The 21,027-nt window shown below is 38.7% G+C and overlaps 1 protein-coding gene and 1 long non-coding RNA gene across 2 annotated transcripts in view; one reads left to right on the top strand and one right to left on the bottom strand.

Moving 5' to 3' along the window:
- Window positions 1–21,027, bottom strand: part of DIS3L2 (DIS3 like 3'-5' exoribonuclease 2) — a 441,955-nt gene that overhangs the window by 381,627 nt on the left and 39,301 nt on the right. Inside the window, 2 exon segments of the mRNA XM_031651606.1 lie at window positions 448–605; window positions 1,141–1,283. Coding sequence (XP_031507466.1) covers window positions 448–605; window positions 1,141–1,192 — 210 coding nt within the window. The 5' untranslated portion in view covers window positions 1,193–1,283.
- On the top strand, window positions 416–20,845 carry LOC108581449. Its single transcript, XR_001893681.3, has 3 exons — window positions 416–498; window positions 20,146–20,214; window positions 20,728–20,845. It is a non-coding gene; the product is annotated as an uncharacterized LOC108581449 (long non-coding RNA).

The following is a 21,027-nucleotide window of genomic DNA, read 5'->3' as shown; positions in this document are numbered from 1 at the left end:
ACATGCTCCAGAAAAACTGATATTCAATGTTTCGTATATCCAAACCCAATTTCTCACTTCTATTGTAGTAGGTCACACTGGTCCCTCCATTTGTAAAGCTCTCTTTTATCTTCACTTATTCAAATTGCACCAATCCATGGCCTGGCTCAAATATGTCACTTCCAATAAAGCATCTCTAGGCAAGCCTAATGGGAAATAGCAGCTCCCTCCTCTCAAATCTCAGAGCACTTTGCCTGTTCCTGTCTTATGGTGCTTATTACCTCTAAATGTACTGTAGTTCTAAGAAGAACCTGTTACTTCATCATCTCTGTTATGCCATCATAACAGCCCTGCACCTGTTACATCATCACCCCTCTGAAAGCACATAGCACAGAACAGGAAATAGTTTAATAGATTGTTTTGGATTCCACATATTCAGGCAATAGCCTTCCAGTAGATTTTAGGCACCTGGATGAGTGTTCCTCTCTTCAAGCCTTCCGAAACATCCTCCTTGAACATGTAAGTTTCAAATATGCTCTTTTTCTTCCCTCGTGTGGACTTGTTCTTTGACTTTTTGTCACCTGGCGAAGCACCAATGTCATGTGGGCCAGCCACAGTGGACACACCTAGAAACATGAGGCAGCAATCAACTCTTTCCTCAAACATCTGTGTATTTTTAAAACTGGAGATATCATACCTTTTTACAATTATTATTTAAAGAGACCAACAAGAGACTGAAACTCCCTGATGGTGATTTTGAACAATAACAAAAAGGAAAGAGTGGCTAAGAAAACATGAATAAAATATACACAGATGAGACTTGAGTTTTAAATCAGCACAACAACATGGATGGAACATAATGTGAATAATGAGTCCAGTGTTCTTTGCTATTTATATACACAAACTTTTTGAAAATAGAAATTACTAAAAGATTGCCACTTTACTAGAGGAAATTAAACAGCTGTACTTAATACAACGATAAATTAAGATAGCAAGAAACCACATCTAATTCTAGAAAAAATCACACAGGAGAATATTTAACAGGTCACTAAAAGAATTACAGTAGCCCTTAGTCCTAAAAGACACCCTCCACTTCACACCCATTTCACTTTTATTTCAGTTCTCCAATTATTTAGACAGACTCCATTTTCCTTTTACTACCTCTGGGGGTCCCCAGGGGCCGGAGGTTCATTCTGTAGTCAGGATGGCTCATTATTGGCTCCAAGGTCACTCTTCTCTCCAGATCCAAAGAAACCTCCACTGCTCAGCTGAGTTCCCGCCTTGAGCAGCTCTGTTGTCATTCACTGAAACCAAGAAGAGATTGGTAATTGGAGAGCGATTAAGTTGTAGGCTCCTCTGTCCTCTCAGAAATTTAGTATTTCAATGGCAAAGGCAACGTGGTGCCCCTCCTGGGTTCTGGCATAACATTCTCCAGGGCAGTTAGTCAAACACACCATCTGTCTCAAGTTTCTTTTCAAGGCCTTCACCCTCACAAGTACCACTAGACTGCTTCTTTGGGCCACTTCAACTAAACATCTCCACAAATGGGGCAATGATGTGAAAAATAAGGAATCCTGCAGTTCTATTCAGCTTGTGAAATGAACAAAAATATAAAGAAATATAGTTTTGAAAAGTGATATAAAGATCTAGAATCTAAAAGTTGTAATGGAATGGTACTAAACTGGGGTTCAATATGTGGCATTTACTAAGTCCAACTCTGGACAAATGATATACCTCTATGAAACCAAGTTAATTCCTTAGAATCCACCAGCAAAACCTAATTCATTATCACAACTTGATGTCCAAAACTATGCAGGGAACCCCAGATGATTCACACACTTTCAAAACATGGCAATACTGTAATTAGACGTCTCTTCCCCTACTCTTACCTGCCATCACCTCAAACCAGTTGTCTGATGAGAAGCTCAAACAGCTGTGTCTAAGGAATATAAGAGCAGCTGCCAGGATCAGCAGGCTGGAATGTGGGTCCCCGCAGCTGGCCCCTAGCCTTCCACCTGGATGCTGAACATGTCATCACAACTTCTACTTTCTAGTCTCTGATGGCCACCAGCCCAGGAGTCAAGTCTATATTTGAAATTTTTGTGGGCAGCCTGAGTTCCCACGAAACGAATCAAGATGTCATTCTGAACACTAGCTTCTATTTCCTCTATATTTCCCACACACATCCTTCACCAAAATGATGTAATTTCTCTTTAAATTGAAATTAATACTAACTCAGCAGCAGAAAAGCAATGGAGACAAAGGATAACAGGCCACTTAGGGCAAGATAAAGAGATTCACAGATAAAGCCAATCCTGTTGCAAGAAGGGAGAGAAAGAGATGGCCTTATATAAACAGCAAGGGAATGGGAAAGGCAGATGGAGGAGTCAAGACTGTCTGAGGGTTTAATACAGAAATGCATTTATGCACTCAGTAATTTCACACGTATTTCTTCAAGGCACTACACTAGACAGAATGAAGGATAAGGGGTAAGCACTGTGTTTTTTTAAAGTGTGGATAAATGTACAGATGATAGGAAAGAAAGAGTGTCTCCAAGTCAGGAAACCTGAGAGTACTTTAGGAAAGATTTTAAAGAACTAAGAGTGTGAGGAAAGCATACTGTTGGCAAAAGGAAATAAAAATAGAGGCGCAAACAGAAAATACAGGCAAGTTCTCACAAAATTAATTCCATTTGGATAGAGTCCAGCCTATACGAAGGGAGGCAGTGGCAAGGAAATTAAAACAAGTTGGAAGGCCTAAAAAACTAGGCCAGTTTTTCAAAAGCACTAGGGAGTTTTCAAAGCATGAATGAGCAGAAGAGAAAAACAACATATTAGAATTGTTTCAGGAAACCTGGTACAGGACTCAAAGTCATCTGGAGTTGACAGATACTAGTAGCAGATGTATCTTAGGAGAAAATCAGAACAGACAGGTGAAAGGAAAGGAAGACCCAAACTTGAGTTCAGGACACTGAAAAGAAGAGGCCCTTACCATGGTATTACGCAGGACAAAGCAGCACCACCTAGCAACCAGGCAGGTCTGGAAGTCAGCAAGGTGGGAGTGGCTGTGTGAGATTTCTAGGTAGGAGACTGGGAGTTGGTAAAGTTAGAGAAGATGATGAATTCTACTTGGAGTATTATACACCTCCACATGGAGCGATCCACCAAATACTTGAAAACGGGAGCAAAAGAGAGAAATGGGCCAGTCATTTGCATAAAGATGGTAACACAGAGAGTTCAAGAATAGATGAGATTGCCAAGAAAGGGTACGCAGATACAGAGGAGGGCACAGGATAAGGAATGAACAAGCAACATTCCCTTCCCTGTGACATCATTTTGAAGGCCTATTAACCCTATAGAAGTTCTGGGCACTCTTACCCTGACAAAATCTGGGTTAGGGCAACTTTTAGGAAATGTAAAGAAGTAGAAAATATAACCAAGAAGCTAACGAAGATGTAGGAAAAGAACCAACAGAGGCAGGCGTTAAGAAAACAAAGAGAAAAGAGCTCCCAAATGAGGACAGATCCATGATCAGGGTATGCTCCCACTAGTGACTAAGAATACAAATGATGGCAGCCTTGGTTGGGGCAAGGGGTCGGGAGCAAACTGCCAACAACCCAAAAACAGCCGCCAGAATTGAGAATGGGGCACTACATGTCAATCCTGATTCAGGCAAAAGTTCAAAATGAAGGGGAGCTACTGCTAGGTAAGTGAGATGAGGTGACAGATTTCAATTCCAGTGTTCCTAGGTCAGCTGCATCTGTGTCTTTCCTTCACAGCAGTTATCCCAGTTTGTGTGATTAATACCTAACTCGTCTCTCTAGCTTAGGGAGACAAGGAATGTTTGGTTGGGTTTGTCATTGTAACTCTGGTGGCTCCCACAGCACCTAGGATAGAATAGGTGCTCAAAAGCCACTCCATAAATGAATGGATGAGTTTGTTTTCATGAACAAGCAGTGAGAACACCAAACAGAGTAGGGTCATACCGGGAAAGTACATTAAAAACAAGTCAGCAAAGAATGGGGGAAGAACGCAGGACTCAGAAAACAAAATTGGCAAGAATAAGCCAGACAGCTAGGCAGGCAGTCAAAGCCCACATTTGGGTACCAAAGCACTAGAAGCAGATGGAAAGATTCTGAGTATATAAAAATGCCAAGTAGAAAATGAACAAACAATGGCTGGGTGCGGTGGCTGATGCCTGTAGTCCTAACACTTTGGGAGGCCAAGGCGGGCAGATTGTCTGAGCTCAGCAGTTCAAGACCAGCCTGGGCAACATGGCAAAACCCCGTGTCTACTAAAAATACAAAAAATTAGTTGGGCAAGGTGGCATGCGCCTGTAATCCCAGCTACTCGAGGCTGAGGCACAAGAATTGCTTGAACCCAGGAGGCAGAGATTGCAGTGAGCCGAGAGTGTGCACTTCAGCCTGGGCGACAGAGTGAGACTCTGTCTCAAAAAAGAAAAATGAACAAACAGGCCAGGAGCAGTGGCTCACGCCTGTAATCCTAGCACTTTGGGAGGCCACGGAGGGGAGATCACCTAAGGTAGGGAGTTTGAGACCAGCCTGACCAACATGGAGAAAACCTCTCTCTACTAAAAAAAAAATACAAAATTAGCATGCGTGGTGGCGCATGTCTGTAATCCTAGCTACTCAGGAGGCTAAGGCAGGAGAATTGCTTGAACTTGGGAGGCAGAGGTTGCAGTGAGCCAAGATCACGCCATTGCACTCCAGCCTGGGCAACAAGAACAAAACTTCTTCTCAAAAAAAAAAAAGAAAGAAAGAAAGAAAAGAAAGAAATAAAAGAAAATGAACAAACAAGCAATCTTCTATTCCCTGTGACATAGTTATAAAGGCCCATTAAGCCTGAAGAAGTCCCTGGGCACTCCTACCCTGACACATTGAAAGCACAGGCCAGTTTCCAACCCTTACTAACTTACAGAATGAGGGCCACTGATACACTGCCCAACTGCCCACTGGACCCTAGAAAAGGTGTCCTACCATGGAAATAGCCATACATTCTTAAGAGCTGGGCTGGCATTAGCATGAACAGGCAATAGTGGTCAATAATGTCACATAGTAAAAGAAGGCAGGAAGGATGAGGAATGGGGAAAAGGTACTAGACCTCATAAGGGCAAATCTGAAGAAAGCTTCTGGGTGAAATAAATGGTGTCTTGAGATCCTTTGTATTCCCCAAAACCTAGCACAATGCACAGTACATAGCAAAAGCGCAACAATTTGAATAAATGAAGCCTATTTGGGACAGAAATCAGGTTACAACAAATATATACTAGTGAGAAGTATGAGTAGCAGAGCCAGGACTACAATGGGGCAAGCCAGGCACTTAGGGTGCAAAATTTGAAAATGCAAAGTTCTATGAGTACCAGTCCCACACTTGCAGGACCCAGGAGTGAGAGCTTCCTAGAACTTTTGTGCCTTATGCATCTCACTTGTCTTCGCCTAGCCTTAGTACTTACGAGTAGCAGAGCAAATGGAATGTATGAAGCCGAGTAGCAAAGGAAACTCAAAGATATAAAGTCCAAAGACAGGTTTAAAGGCAGAAAAAAATGAGCCAATGGAAAGCAAAAGATGGGAAAAACAAGCAAAAGATGACTATTGATTAAGAAAAAAAAAGGACAAAATTAAATCTCAATGAGATTAGAAAAATAAACCATTTACATTACAAATCAATAAGAAGTACATGGATTAATCAACAAGTAGTATTAAGACACTACTTAACACCATTTTTTAAAAATAACCAACAAATCCCTACTTCATAAAATATTCCAAAATAAATTTCAGTTTGAATGAAATTTAAATGTTCAAAAATGAGAGACAGAGACAGGGAGACACACTCAGAGAGGAAAGACAGAGAGAAAGGGAGGGGGCAGGGGAAAGGACATCCAGAACTACTGAATGAGGAGTTTGACAAATATTAACCCCCTAAAGCAACAATAAAACTAACAACATTGTTAAAACTATTTAAAGTCTTGATATTGATCAAAAACATTACAACAAATTTGAGAAGTGCTGGTCCAAGAAAATCTACTGAATCTTGGTAAGAACAGTGAAGAGTGTGGTGTTTTAGCCTGGGGCTCCTATCATCCCACACTCGCTCCCAATTGCTTGGTACAGAAGCTACCAGGGTAGGACAAGCTGTGATGACAGGAGGCTCCACTGCCAGAGGGAGCTAAATTAATTTGGAGAAGAATTCCATGCCCATAGGTATTCTCAAAAAGTGATTTCAACAGCAAAAAAGGAGGGAAAGCCAATATTACAGCTAATTTGAGTTTGCAATACCAGTTAGCGCAAGCAACAGATCAGCAAACTAACCAGAAATTTAACATGGAGAACTAAGGAATGAGACAGCCAAACTGGGCCTTGATAAAAATCTTTTTTCCTGCTGGTCTGGAAGACTGTGCACATGCACAAGACTGCAAACATGAAGAAAGAAATGACAGGGCCACAGCAAGCTGCTCATTCCTAGAAAAAGATGAGGCCTTGCAAATGGAGAAAGTAAAACCCAGGCAGACTTTCTGAACTTTGAACGCATTCCCCAAGCCTCATAAAAACCAATGACAAAGGGAAGCTCATTGTTTCAAGGAATTTAAACACGACCTCTGACCAATCATAGGTTGGCCACTAAGATACGCTGACCCAGGGGGCCAATACTTGACAGCCATACTGAAAAATAAAAACAAGAAAGGATGAGCTAAGCAGAGACATCAGCAGTCACACACGCACTCCATGGAGAAACAGACTCCATGGAATTAATTAGTTCAGCCAAGTCACTAAATAAACAAAAAGAGCAACCACCTCTAACTCTGGGGAGAAGGGAATCAAAATACAGAATATATTATCAAAAATACCCAGTTTTCATAAGATATGCAAAGAAACAGAAAAGCGTGACCCATACATGGAAGGGGGACAGTTTCAACAAAAACTCTCTCTAGGTGAGCCTAGATTTTGAAGTCAGCCAATAAAGACTTCAAAGCAGCTATTATAAATATGTTCAAAGAACTAAAAGAAAATACTTTTAAAATAAAGGAAACTATGTTGACAATGACTCAGCAAACAGAGAATATTAACTAAGAAATTATAAAAAAGAGCCAAATGGAAATTTCAAGTGGAAAGACAACAACTGAAATGAAAAATTCACTAGAGAAGCTCAAGAGGAGAATTAAGCTGGCAGAAGAAATAAGCAATAAATTTGAAGGTAGATCAATTAAGGTTATACAATCTGAAGAAAAGAAAGAACAAGGAAATTTTCTTTTACTTCCAAAGTCAAGAACTGTAATAAGGAGTCTCACTCCACTTTTTAAATTTTTGATGTCTGACCACTGACTTATGTTAGGCCTCACCTCACTTTTCCCCTTTTGAACCCACAACTGAGCAGGCTAATAAGAAAGTCCACATGTGCCTTGCCTTTGGCCCCCATGGAAAATTCAAGTTTTGCTGATCCTCAGCCTGCACATGGGATCTCCCCAACACCCTAGGCATTATAAAGGCATAACCCACTCCCTCTGTCTAACCCAAGGCAGGCCAGACCCACTTGTACTAACTCTACCATCCCCAGAAGTCTCTTGGGTGAATAATAAACTTTCTCTCAAATTTTGTTGGCTTGTGAAGTGCTTCCAGCATAGACATCCTACCTGTTAATTGGGAGGGTTACTTTCTACCTCCACAGGGTGACCACAGAATAGGAATGAGAGAGAGGACATCTCTATAAACCTTACAGAAATTAAAAGGATTATAAAGGAATACAATAAACTTAGAAAAAACGGACAAATTCCCAGAAACAAAAATTACTAAAACTTAGTCAAAAAGAAATGGAAAATTTGGCCAGGTGCAGTGGCTCACACCTGTAATCCCAGCACTTTCAGAGGCCAAGACAGGCAGATTGCTTGAACCCAGGAGTTTGAGAACAGCCGCAGCAATATGGCAAAACTCCAACCCTATTAAAAAAAAAAAAAAGTACAAAAAATTAGATGGGTATGGTGGTATGCACCTGTAGTCCCAGCTACTCTGGTGGCTGAGGTGGGAGGATGACCTAAGCCTGGGAGATCAAAGCTGTGGTGAGCTGTGATTACACCACTGAACTCCAGCCCAAGTGACAGAGTGAGACCCTGTCTCAAAAAAAAAAAAAAAAAGGAGAAAATCTGAATAGACATATAACAAGTAAATAAATTGAATTATTACATTAAAATCTTCCAATAAAGAAAACTTCAGGCTCAAATGTCTTCACTGGTGTATTCTACCAAACATCGAAAGAAAAAAATATTATCAAATCCTTTACAATTCTTCCAGAAAACAGAGAACTCATTCTGTTATGACAGTATTCCCTTGATACCATAGCCAAAGAAAGGCATCAGAAGAAAAAAACTAAAACTTGTAAACAGATAAGATAATTCATATCTTAAAAATTTCTTCTTGAATCAATTTTATTAATTTGTATTTCTATAGGAATTTATCAATTTCATCTAACATTTCATGGTGGGAGTAGAATGTTGTTCCAAATATCCTCTTGTATTTTCTTAATACCTGTCCTTTCTAATATGGTGAAAGTGTTCTTTATCTGTGTTGGCCAACATGGTAGTCACTAGCTATGTCTTTGGAGCAATTTTAGAGTGACTAGCACAACTGAAAAACTGTCAAGTTTGAAACATTTGTATTTCATCTTTATTCATAATGGATATTCTCTCAGGTTTGTTGGGGAAGAGGTTGGGTTTCCTTTTGTAGAGAGCTCCGTCACCCAGACCGAACTGCAGTGGCACGATCACAGCGCTGTAACCTCAAACTCCTAGGTTCAAGCAATCCTCCTGCCTTAGCCTCCTGAGTAGCTAGGATTACAGGCATATGTCACCACATCCAACTAATTTTTTATTTTTTTATTTTTTGAAGAGATGTTGTCTCACTATGTTGCCCAGGCTGATCTTGAACTCCTAGGCTCAAGCAATCCTTCCACCTCAGCCTTCTAAAGTGCTGGGATAGATGTGAGACACCACACCCAGCCTTTTTCAGGTTGTAAAATTCTAGACTGTTATTTACTCTCATACTCTGAAGGTATCATTCCATTGTCTTACAGCCTCCATTGTTTCATTGAGAAGTCAGCCATTAATCTAATTTTCAATTCTTTGAAAGAATAACATTTCTTCTCGCCAACCTGGCAGATTTTGAAATTTTCCTCTTTAGCTTTGGCTTTCTACAGATTTACTACCCTAGACCAAGGTACGGATTTCTTTTTTATCCTGCTTAGTGTTAGTAAGGTTTCTTGAATCTGTTGCTTAATAACTTTAATAAGTTTTAAAAAGTTTTTCATGAAGGTTTTCAGCCATTCTCTATTCAAATATTGTTTCTGCCCATTCTCTCTCAACTCTTTGCCAGGATTCCAATTACACACTTTTGATCTCCTCAATGTCTCTATGTCTCCCTCAATGTCTTCAGTAGTTTCCATCCTTTTTTCTCTGAATTTTTCCACTTCACTAATTCTCCCTTCAGCTCTGTCAAATTCTCTTAAGCCCATCAAGTTCCCAATTTCAGTTAGTTTTCAAGTCTAAAATTTTCATCTTTTCAAGTTTCTAGTTCTCTGCTAAGAATGCTGAATCTTGTCTTTTATATTTGAACAAGGTAAGCATGGTATATTTAAATCTGCTCCTAAAAATTCCAATATGAGAAGCCCCTATGGATCAATACTATCTTCTATTCCTTGTACTTAATTTTGTTCATGTTATTCGATCATGCCATGCTTGATTTTTTAAAATTATGAGCTGGACATTATATTTGCAGAATGTTTATAGTAACATTCACAAGTAATATTACCTTCCAAACAGAATTTACAACATTTGCTTCTGCCAAGCACCTGAGACAATAAATTACCTCAATCTATTTTCAGGGTTTAAAGGTATTCAAAGTGGAGCAACAGTCCCTGTGAGGGCCTATCTACATCCAATTCACCCCTACTTCTAGGCTGTGGCCCTTCAGGGTACCAACACCAAATAAGAGTGATTCACCAAGATCACTCACAACTCACATTAGCAGGGCCTAAATTCCAATTCCTATCCCTCTAACCTTAAAAGGCTATTAAATTTACTACTCAGGCTGGGCACAGTGGCTCACACCTGTAATCCCAGCACTTTGGGAGGCCAAGGTGGGTGGATCACTTGAAGCCAGGAGTTTGAGACCAGCCTGGGCAATGTAGCGAGATCCTGTCTCTACAAAAAATACAAAAATTAGCCAGACACGGTGGTGCACACCTGTAGTCCTAGCTACTCAGGAGGCTGAGACAGGACAATCACTTGAGCCTGAGAGGTGAAGGTTGCAGTGAGCCAAGATTGGGTCACTGTGCTCCAGTCGGGGTGGCAGAAGTGAAACCCTATCTCAAAAAAAAAAAAAAAAAAAAAAAAGTACTGCTCAGTTTTTCAGCTGATCCCTCAAAAAAACTCAGCAAATATTCACTGGAGAAAAACAGTCCCAAATACTAACCTTATATCTCTAAGCCTTTATTCTCTCCTAGACATACTCTTATTACCTCTCAAATACTTTCAAAGTATTTCTCAATACTTTGAGGGGAAGGGCTGTATTTGGTTGGTGTTTCTAGTTGTTGTCTCATGGAAGATTGGCTTCCAATTATTTTCTTTTTTTGTTTGTTTGAAATGGAGTCTTGCTCTGTCTCCCAGGCTGGAGTGCAATGGCGTAATCTTGGCTCACTGCAACCTCCGCTTTCTGGGTTCAAGTGATTCTCCTACCTCAGCCTCCGAAGTAGCTGGGATTATGTGTGCCTGCCACTTCGCTTGGCTAATCTTTGTATTTTTAGTAGAGACAGGGTTTTACCATGGTAACTAGGCTGGTCTTTAACTCCTGGCCTCAAGTGATCCACCCACCTCGGCCTCCCAAAGTGCTAGGATTACAGGTGTGAATCACTGTGCCCAGTCAGGTTTCCAATCATTTTCTATGCCATAACTGAGAGTCGAAGTATCAACCTCACTCTTAACTCTCTCATTCCCAACTCTCTCCTATATGGACTCACTCTTCTCCCAGACAAAACTTCTCCATACCTACACCTATCCTCGCTTTCTATTTTAGAGGGGAAAATGTCCCTACATATTTATAACCTAACCCTCTTAATGTGTGTTCTTCATCCTATTTTAATCTACTCTAGAACTTTTAACACACCCATTGTTCTCGCCACTGGGGTATTCCCAATAGCACACAACCAATGTAAGAACCTGGCCCTGGCTCCCCTTCTGCCCACCTCAAGCTACCAGCTATCATTCCATTTCTCTCATTCCCATCCCTACCAAAGTTTAAAAATGTAGTCTAGACTCACAACCTCTATTTCCCCCATTACATACTCTTTAATCTCTTTTGCAATATGACTTCTATCCTCTTCTCTATAATGAAGTAAAGCTTTCTGTATTCCTAGGAAGAAAAATCCTCACTACTTAAATAATGGCATTCTCTCAGTTTGCTTGTTTTTTGTGCAGGATGCCACTGACCAGCTATATCTTTGTAATACAAATTCTTCACCCTTGGCCTTCAGAACACAACAGTCTCGTGGTTCTTCTCCTTCTCTCTCTACAATTCACAGATTTCCTTACAGACTCCTCTTTTATTCACTAACCTCTTCAGTTTCTACCATTTATAAGATTCTACTCTTATACCCCATCTCACTTCTCTTTTAAAGAGTTTTAAATTTTCATCTCCAGCTCTGCTCTTCAAAGCTCTTCTTTAACTTTCCCACATCCTGCTGAATAATACTGGCAAGCACTTTGAATGCCACATGTTTCTAATTCAATTTATTATTCTCCTCAAACTAAATTTTCCACCTGCATACTACATCCAGATTAATGACATCATTATCATCCCTGGACAGCAACAGTAAACATCTAATCTCTTTTTCTCCATCAGTATTCTATTACCAAATTCTGTCTATTCTACCTTCAAAATGAGTCATAAGTAGATTCCTTCCTTTCCAACTTAATTAGCACTGTCTGAATTCAGGTTGTTACAACTGTATATGTACCATAAAGATGGCAATAGTTTCTTAGCAGGTCTCTCACCTACAAATCTCTTTTCTTCACTCCATGTTTCACCTACAACATAGAAGATATTTTATAAAATGCCTTTTCTTTTTTCTTTTTTTTTTTTTCCTCAAGGCAGAGTCTCGCTCTGTCGCCCAAGCTGGAGTGTAGTGGCATGATCTTGGCTCACTGCAACCTCTGCCTCCCAGGTTCAAGCGATTCTTCCACCTCAGCCTCCAAGTAGCTGGAACTAAAGGTGTGTGCCACCAAGCCCGGCTAATTTTTGTATTTTTAGTAGAGACAGGGTTTTGCCATGTTGGCCAGGCTGGTCTCGAACTCCTGACCTCAGGTGAGCCACCACCTTGGCCCCCCAAAGTGCTGGGATTACAGGCGTGACCCAGTGCACCCAGCCATAAAGTGCCTTTTCAAAACCCTTCAGGGTTGCTCACTGCAACTCTATAATCTTACCCACCCATCCAGGCACATCTCTTACTAGAAGTTTTACAATATCACACCAGGTGAATCCCTGATGAAAACAGTAAGTTGGGAAAGACTATGATTGCCATCAAAGCCAGAAAAATGACTTAAAAACAAACATGTTAACAATTACAAACTCTGGAAAAAAATCAGAAACAACTACCTATAGATTCTGAAGTGTAAACAAATGGAGGCAGGCTGTTGGAAGGAGTAGGAATCTGGACAAGTAACTGATAGTAGGGCGAATTTCATGTGTTTTTATAAAATTTGTGGGGAGGGAAACAGAAGTTTTGGCCCAAGGGCAGGCCACCATCACAGGGGTGGTGCAATGCAGGCAGCTAAATCTTCAACAGAAATTCCACAGGCTGCGCCTGGCTAGAAGACAGGACCACAGGTGGAGGGTGACCACAGGTGGAGGTTAGTAGCAATCTAAAAGAGGAGCAAGCTGAAGAAGGGAATCCCCTAATTCTTATGACTCTTCAAGTCTAAGGCTGACCCCTTAGCCGTGTAGACGTGCAGGACAGACTCAATGCAACATCATAAAGGCCTAAAAATTTCAAATGAGATTTAAGCCAACTCCTACAGAAGACAAGACACAATCTGAGCCTAACAGGGTCTGAAGCTAAGTGCTAGTGAAATAAAAATAAAAATAAAAAATCAAGATTCTTCAAAGGAATTTAACAGAATTCAGAGTCTACACAAAATAGTATTCAAGAAACAATCCAAAAGTATTTGACTAAGAACCCAGAAAACATAGTCCATTCTAAAGGGAAAACTACAAATCTCAACCTCAAAATGACTCAGATGTTAGAATCATCAGACAAGAACTCTACATCAGCTCTGATAACTATGCTCATTGAGGTAAAGACACTTGAAATGACTGAAGAGATTGAAACTCTCAACAGAGAAATAAAAACGTACTTAAAAATGAGAATTTTAGACCAGGTGCAGTGGCTCATGCCTGTAATCCTCCCACTTTGGGAGACTAAGACAGGCAGATCACTTGAGCCCAGGAATTCAAGAGCAGCCTGGCCAACATGGTGAAACCCCGTCTCTACTAAAAACATAAAAATTAGCTGGGTGTGGAAGGACATGCCAGCTACTCGGGAGGCTGAGGTGGACAGATCACTAGAGCCCAGGAGGTGGAGGTTGCACTGAGCCAAGATCACACCACTACACTCCTGCAAAGGCAACAGAGTGACAACCAGTCTCAAAAAGAAAAAAAAAAAAAAATTTTTAAACTAATAAATACAATATCTGAAATAAAAAATTCAGTGGATAACCTCAATAGCAAAATAGAGGTAAAAGAATAAACACTCAAGGAGCTTAAACTTTATCAACAGAAATTATACAACCTGAAAAACAGAAAGAAGATTGAACAAAAAGATAAAGTATTATGGACTTACAGGACAATATCAAAAGGTTAAACATAAGGGTAATTGGCCTGGTGGGTCACGCCTGTAATCCCAGCACTTTGGGAGGCCAAGGCGGGTGGATGACCTGAAGTCATCCATTCGAGACTAGCTTGGACGACATGGTGAAACCCTGTCTTTACTAAAAATACAAAAATTAGCTGGGTGTGGTGGTGCAAGCCTGTAATCCCAGCTACTTGGGAGGGTGAGGCATGAGAATTGCTTGAACCTGGGAGGCAGAGGCTGCAGTGAGCCAAGATCATGCCACCGCACTCCAGTCTAGGAAACAGAGCAAGACTCTTGTCTCCATAAATAAATAAATAAATAAATGGAATTGATTTCCCAGAAGAAGAGAATGGGTCCCCAAAAAATGAAGAAACATTGGCTAAAAACATCCCAGATTTGCTGATGTTTAATATGCCTTTTTATATGTTCTGACTTTTGGAACCACATTGATGCTTCATATCTCAAAAAAAAGCTATATATTTATGTTTGCTGAAAAACATAAATATATAGATTCTATAAGCTGAATGAACCCCAAAAAGGAAAATTTGTTTTTAAATTATATCTATATCATCATAATCAAACTGCTGAAGACAAATATAGGGAAAATCTAAAGTAGTCAACGTAAAAAGAAATACCTCAAACAGAACAACATTTTGAACGGCAGCAGATTCCTTATTTTTTATCGTCATCTTTCCTGCCATCCAAAGACAATGGAATAATTTATCTTTAAAGGGCTAAAAGAAAAAAACTGTCAGCCCTGAATCCTATTTCCAGCAAAAATATCCTTCTGTAAATGAAGGCAAAACAAAGACATTTTTCAGATAAAAGAGAAAACCCATCACCAGCAGGATTGTACTACAAGAAACACCATATTGCGTTCTTCAGGCTAAAGGGATATGATACTAGAGCAAAACTGGATTTTTAGGAATAAATGTTAAGCATCGGAAATATTTAATGTATGTAAATTACACATGAGTAAAGTTGTAAAAACTTTTAAGGAAAATTATTTCTAATCTGCAATTCTATAAGCGGTCAAACTAACAATCAAGTATGGGGGTAGAATAAAGACATTTTCAAAATAGCAGGCCTAAAAAAATGTCCTGTATTTTTTCTCATGAAGCTACTAAAGGATGTGCTCTACCAAAATGACAGAATAAACTGAGAGAGAGGATGATACGGAGTACGATGAGGAGAAGACTCAGCACAAAAAAAGTACACAGGAATTTTCTAAGGCAACAGAGAAAAAAGAGACCCCAGGATAGCCAATGTGCAGTAAGCATAGAGGGTCCTCTAGATTGGAGGACAAAGGTCTAGATTAGAGCAGAGTCAAGAAAGAGAAATTGTTATCATCAAGATCCCTGCTACCAAATAATTTAGTGTCTCTTTAATCCAAGGCAGAATACCTGGGTGAGCCTGGCTTGCTTCCTGTTCCAGGCTTAACTTGACCATAACCTGATGAAGTTCCTACTCTCCCCTTGAATAACTTGATTTAGCTGAGGCCACTCATTTCACCACACGGAAGTGTTCTACTTTGACCAACTCCTGAGCTTCTGAATTAACTAAAAGATAATCTATAGTATGCTTCCTTTTATATGACAAAGAAAGAAAAAATAAGAGTTACACACACACATATGCTCATTTGTGCAAAAAGACACACAACACAGTAAATTAGAAACTAATGAGATTGGCTACCTACAGTGAGTAGACGGAAACAGTGAAAGGGAGGCAGGTGATAACTAGGTAAAAGAAATAGATGTGGAATAACACTTCACTTAATATGCCTTTTTATATGTTCTGATGCTTCATATCTCAAAAAAAAGCAACATAAAATAAAAGAGAATGGGGGAAATGGCCTAAAAATGCAATTCAAATAGAAAGAAATTATGCTAACTACACTTAAAATGAAAAACACAACAAATGTTAATGAAATAAACTGAAGAAGACACCAAAAAATGGAAAGATACCCCATGTTCATGGATTGCAGAATATTGTAACAGTGTCCTTACTACCCAAAGCATTCTACAGATTCAATATAATCTCTACCAAAATTCCAGGACATTTTTCACAAAAATAGAAAAAGCAATCCTAAAATTCATATAGAATCACAAAAGACCCCAAATAGGCAAAGCAATCTTGAGCAAAACGAATAAAGCCTAAGCTATCACACTACCTGATCTCAAAATACAGCCTACAGTAATCAAAACAGCACAGTACTGGCTGGCATCAAAGCAGACACACAGAGCAATGGAACAGAATAGAAAGCCCAGAAATGAAAACACACATTTACTATCAATTGGCCCTCAAAAAGATGCCAAGAATACATAGTGGGGAAAGGACAATCTCTTCAATAAATGGTACTGAGAGAACTGGATTTCTATGTCCAGAAGAATGAAATTAGACACTCATCTCACAACATACACAAAAACCAAGTCAAAATAGATTAAAGGAAGTCAGCAGCGGTGGCTCAGCCTGTAATCCCAGCACTTTGGGAGGCCAAGGAGGGTAGATCACCTGAGGTCAGGAGTTCGGGACCAGCCTGACCAATATGGTGAAACCCTGTGTCTACTAAAAATACAAAAATTTGCTGGGCATGGTAGCACATGCCTGTAATCCCAGCTACTCAGGAGGCTGAGCCAGGAGAATGCTTGAACCCGGGAGGTGGAGGTTGCAGTGACCCAAGATTGGGCCACTGCACTCCAGTCTGGGTGACAAGAATAAAACTCCATCTCAAAAAAAAAAAAAAAAAGAATTAAAGATTTAAATGTAAGGCCTGACACTGAAAACTACTGGGAAAAAACATGGAGGTAAATAAAGTTCCATGACATTGATCAGGGCAAAGATTTTTTTCTTTAAGAATACAAAAGCACAGGCAATAAAAGCAAAAAAAAAAAAAAAAAAAGACAAATGGCATTCGACTAAGCTAAGAAGACTCTGTTAGGCAAAAAATCAACAGAGCAAAGAGACAAGTTAATGAATAAGAGAATATATTTGCAAATCATACATTTAATAAAGAGTTAATATCCAAAATGCAAGGAACTCGAACGATCAATTGTAAGAAAACAAATAACCTAATTTAAAAATGGGAAAAGGACCTAGGTAGACAATTCTCAAAAGACCTATAAATGGCCAACAGGTATATGAAAAAAATGCTCAATATCACTAATCATTAGGGGAATGCAAATTAAAACCACAGTGAGACACTACCTAATACCTGCTAGAATGGCTACTTTGGAAAACACAAAAGATAACAAGTGTTAGCAAGGATGTGGAGAAAGAGAACCCTTGTACACTGTTGGTGGAAATGTAAATTACTATAGTCATTAGGGAAAACAGTTTGGAGGTTTCTCAAAAATTTAAAAACAGAACTACCCTATGATCCAGGAATTCCACTTCTGGGTATGTATTCAAAGGAAATGAAATCAGTACATCAAAAAGACATTTGCACTCCCACGTTCATTACAGTATTAGTCTCAATAGCCAAGATACAGAATCAACCTAAATGCTCAGCAAGGGTGAATGGATTTTCAAAATGTGGTATATATACACAATGGAATACCATTTGGTTTAATAAAAAAAAAAAGGAAGCCAGGTGCAGTGGCTCATGCCTGTAGTCCCAGCACTTTGGGAGGCCAAGGTGGGAGAATTGCCTGAGTTCAGGAGTTTGAGACCAGCCTGGGCAACAACATGGTGAAATCAGTCTCCTAAAAAAAAAAAAAAAAGAAAGAGAAAGAAAGACAGAAAGAAAGACAGAAAGAAAGACAGAAAGAAAGACAGAAAGAAAGACAGAAAGAAAGACAGAAAGAAAGAAAGAAAGAAAGAAAGAAAGAAAGAAAGAAAGAAAGAAAGAAAGAAAGAAAGAAAAGAGAGAAAGAGAGAAAGGAAAGGAGAGGAGAGGAGAGGAAATCCTCTCATTTGCAACAACATGGATGAACCTAGAGGACATTAGGCTAAATGAAATAAGCCAGGCATTCAGAAAGACAAATACCAGATGATCTCATTTATATGTGCTGTGTAAAAAAGTTGAACTGATAGGAACAGAGAATAAAATGGTGGTTACCAGAGGCTGGGGGTTGAGGGGAGAGGAGAGATGTCTGTGCCAAAAGACATAATATTTCAATAAGACTGGAGGAATAAGTTCAAGAGATCTATTGTACATCACAGCAACTACAGTTAATAACAATATATTGTATACAGTCATCCCTCTGTATCCATGAGTTCTGTGTCTGTGACTTCAGATCAAAAATATTTGGGGAAACAACAATAAAAATAAAAATACAATAATTTTTTTAAAAGAATCTAAATTTTAAAATACAGTATAACAATTTTCATACCATTTATATTGTATTAGGTATTATAAGTAACCTAGAGAGGATTTAAAGTCTATAGAAAGATAAGCATAGTTTATATGCAAATGTCTTACCATTTTATATGAGGGACCTGAGGATCCACATTTTTTGGTAGCTGTAGGGGTCCTGGAACCAATCCCCTGTGGATATCCAGGAGCCAAATATACTTGAAAATTGCTAAGAGAGTGTATTTTAAGTGTTCTCATCACCAAAAAAATGATAAGTAAATGAGGTAATGGATATGTTAAGTAGCTTGATCTAGTGATTCCACAATGTATACATATAGCAAAACATCATGTTGCACACCATAAAAATATGTAATTTTTTTGCTTGTCAATTAAAAATAAATAAATCACAATATATTAGAGGGCAGCAGGAAATGGGTATAAAAGGAATGGCACACTAACCCAAGTAACTGTGGGGTACAGTATTTAACCAAATCCTGTGGCTAAAAACAAAAAATAAGTGTAAATAAAGATTAAACTCTGGTTAATAGGTTGTTTTTTATAGAAGTCTGAGTCAGCAATTCTAAAACTGTTTTCCATATATCCTAGATGGAACAAATAAGTAAATACTTGTGGATAAGGAGCCAAGTTTGTCAATGTTGGAGAAAAAAAATTACAAATATGGAAAAGTGGAAAGGCTAGAATTGAAATGGAACTGGAGATATCAGTATAACTCAATGGTTTACAATAAATAGAGAAATACAGATGCATCTATATACACACACAAATGTACATAGCATGTAAAGATATATTCTTCTATTCCCTAGCTTTGTCTACTTAAAGGGCCTAGAATCAATCACATTCCAGTAGCAATGGGAATATTTAGTGTCTAGATCTCAGTTTCTAAACACCATTCATCACTAAAAGCAACCAATGGAAAAATGGCCAATTCTGAGACAAATGTATTTGTACATTTCTACCCCAGAAGAGGGGCTGGCAAACTATGCATAGCTCATCCACCTGTTTATGTAAATAAACTTTTACTGAAACATAGCCAAGCTCATTAGTTTACAAATTATCTACGGCTGCTTTCATGCTGCAAGGGCAGAGTTTAACAGTTGCAAGAGGGACTGTATGGTCTACAAAATTGAAAATATTTACTATCTGGCCACTTACAGAAAAGGTTTGCCAAGCCCTGGCCTAGAATATCTTGCTGTTCCAGAAAGTAAGAAAATACTCAAAAAATGATGAGGACATGTCAAAAGTTCACAGGAACCTTCTGAAAAGTCTGCTACTGGCCAAATATATGATCATTTAAATATCAAAATTTTATAACTGACTAAATAAAATAAGAATCCATAAGTTCCTACTGATAAAAAGACAAAAATAAATAAATAAGTGAAAGGGAGAAGCCATTCCTTACAGCAGTATCGCAACTGATAAATTTAGAAAAAACAACGGAATTAGAAAATTACCATTGGCAATCATCACCATACTAATTAATATGTATTCATCAATGAAATCTAAAAGTAGTGGTTAAGAGTTTAAGAAGCAACAGAATTTTAAATGGTTTCAAAGTATCCTCGAAGATATTATGTAAACACAAAGAGGAAAATCTATCTTGACAGTGGAAATATCTGGCAGACCCACCTTAACCAGGTGATCAAAGTAAACACGTGTAATGCGCCAAATCAACATCATATTCTCCTGATATGAAGCACTAAGAAAAACATGTCAGTTTTGAAACATCGGTTCTATGGTTTGAATGTCCCCTCCAAAATTTACGTTGAAATTTAATTGTCAGTGTGATGGTATTAACAGGTGGGATCATTAAGAAGGAATTTGGCCATGAGGGCTCAACCATCATCAATGAATTAATGCTATTATCACAGAAATGAGTTTCTGATAAAAGTGAGTTTGGCCCTCACTGCTCTTGCTCTCTTGCCCTTATGCCCTCCACCACAGGATGATGCAGCCAGAAGGCTCTCAACAGATGTCAACACCTTACTATTGGACTTTCCAGACTCCAGAACTGTGAGAAAAATAAATTTCCTTTTCTTATAAATTATCCAGTTTGTGGCACTCTGTTATAGCAACAGAAATCAAATTAAGACAGTCAGTTAAACCCAAATTGAGGGACCTGCTAAAAACTGGCCCTGTTGTATAACTGGCCTATAATCTTCAAAAACATTAAAATCATGAAAGGAAAAACTGTTCCAAATTAAACGAGACTAAAGACACATAGCAACTCTATGCCACTCATGATCCAGAATTTTCTTTTCATATAAGAAAGGAAAAGGGCATGACTGGGAAATTTGAATAAAATCTACTGGTTAATGGTATATCAGTGTTAATTCCCTGATTCTGATAACTGCACAATGTTATAAAAGAGGATGGCTTTGTTTTGAGTGTCTCCACTCACAAAAAAAAAAAAAAGAGGGTAAGTCGGGAGGGATACTAAAGCAAATGTGGTAAAATATTAACACTGGGGAATCTTGTAAAGAATACAAAGTAATTATTTGTACCATTCTCTCATCTCTTTTATAGGTCTGAAATTATGTTTTTCAAAAGAACCCAAATCTAATCATAGAATCATACCTGTTTTACTGAATTACATTTTTTCTCATGCCAAAGAATATTCCCAACAACTGACTAACAATTTTAACATACCCCAACATGGAATACAAATGACGCACTAAATAAATGAAGTTCAAATAATCAATTAAAGGCTATGTGGACTACGGGATCATTCCATCCTGTTTCGTATGAGCCAAAACAGATTTATTAGCTGCAAGCTCAAATAAAGTGATCTCAAATGAGAGTTATGTCAGTAAAAACACTGCCTGT

This window comes from Papio anubis, chromosome 10, assembly GCF_008728515.1.
Source record: "Papio anubis isolate 15944 chromosome 10, Panubis1.0, whole genome shotgun sequence".
NCBI classification, from domain to species: domain Eukaryota; kingdom Metazoa; phylum Chordata; class Mammalia; order Primates; family Cercopithecidae; genus Papio; species Papio anubis.
Note: the sequence above shows the minus strand (reverse complement) of the source record. Positions and strands in the feature narration are given on the sequence as shown.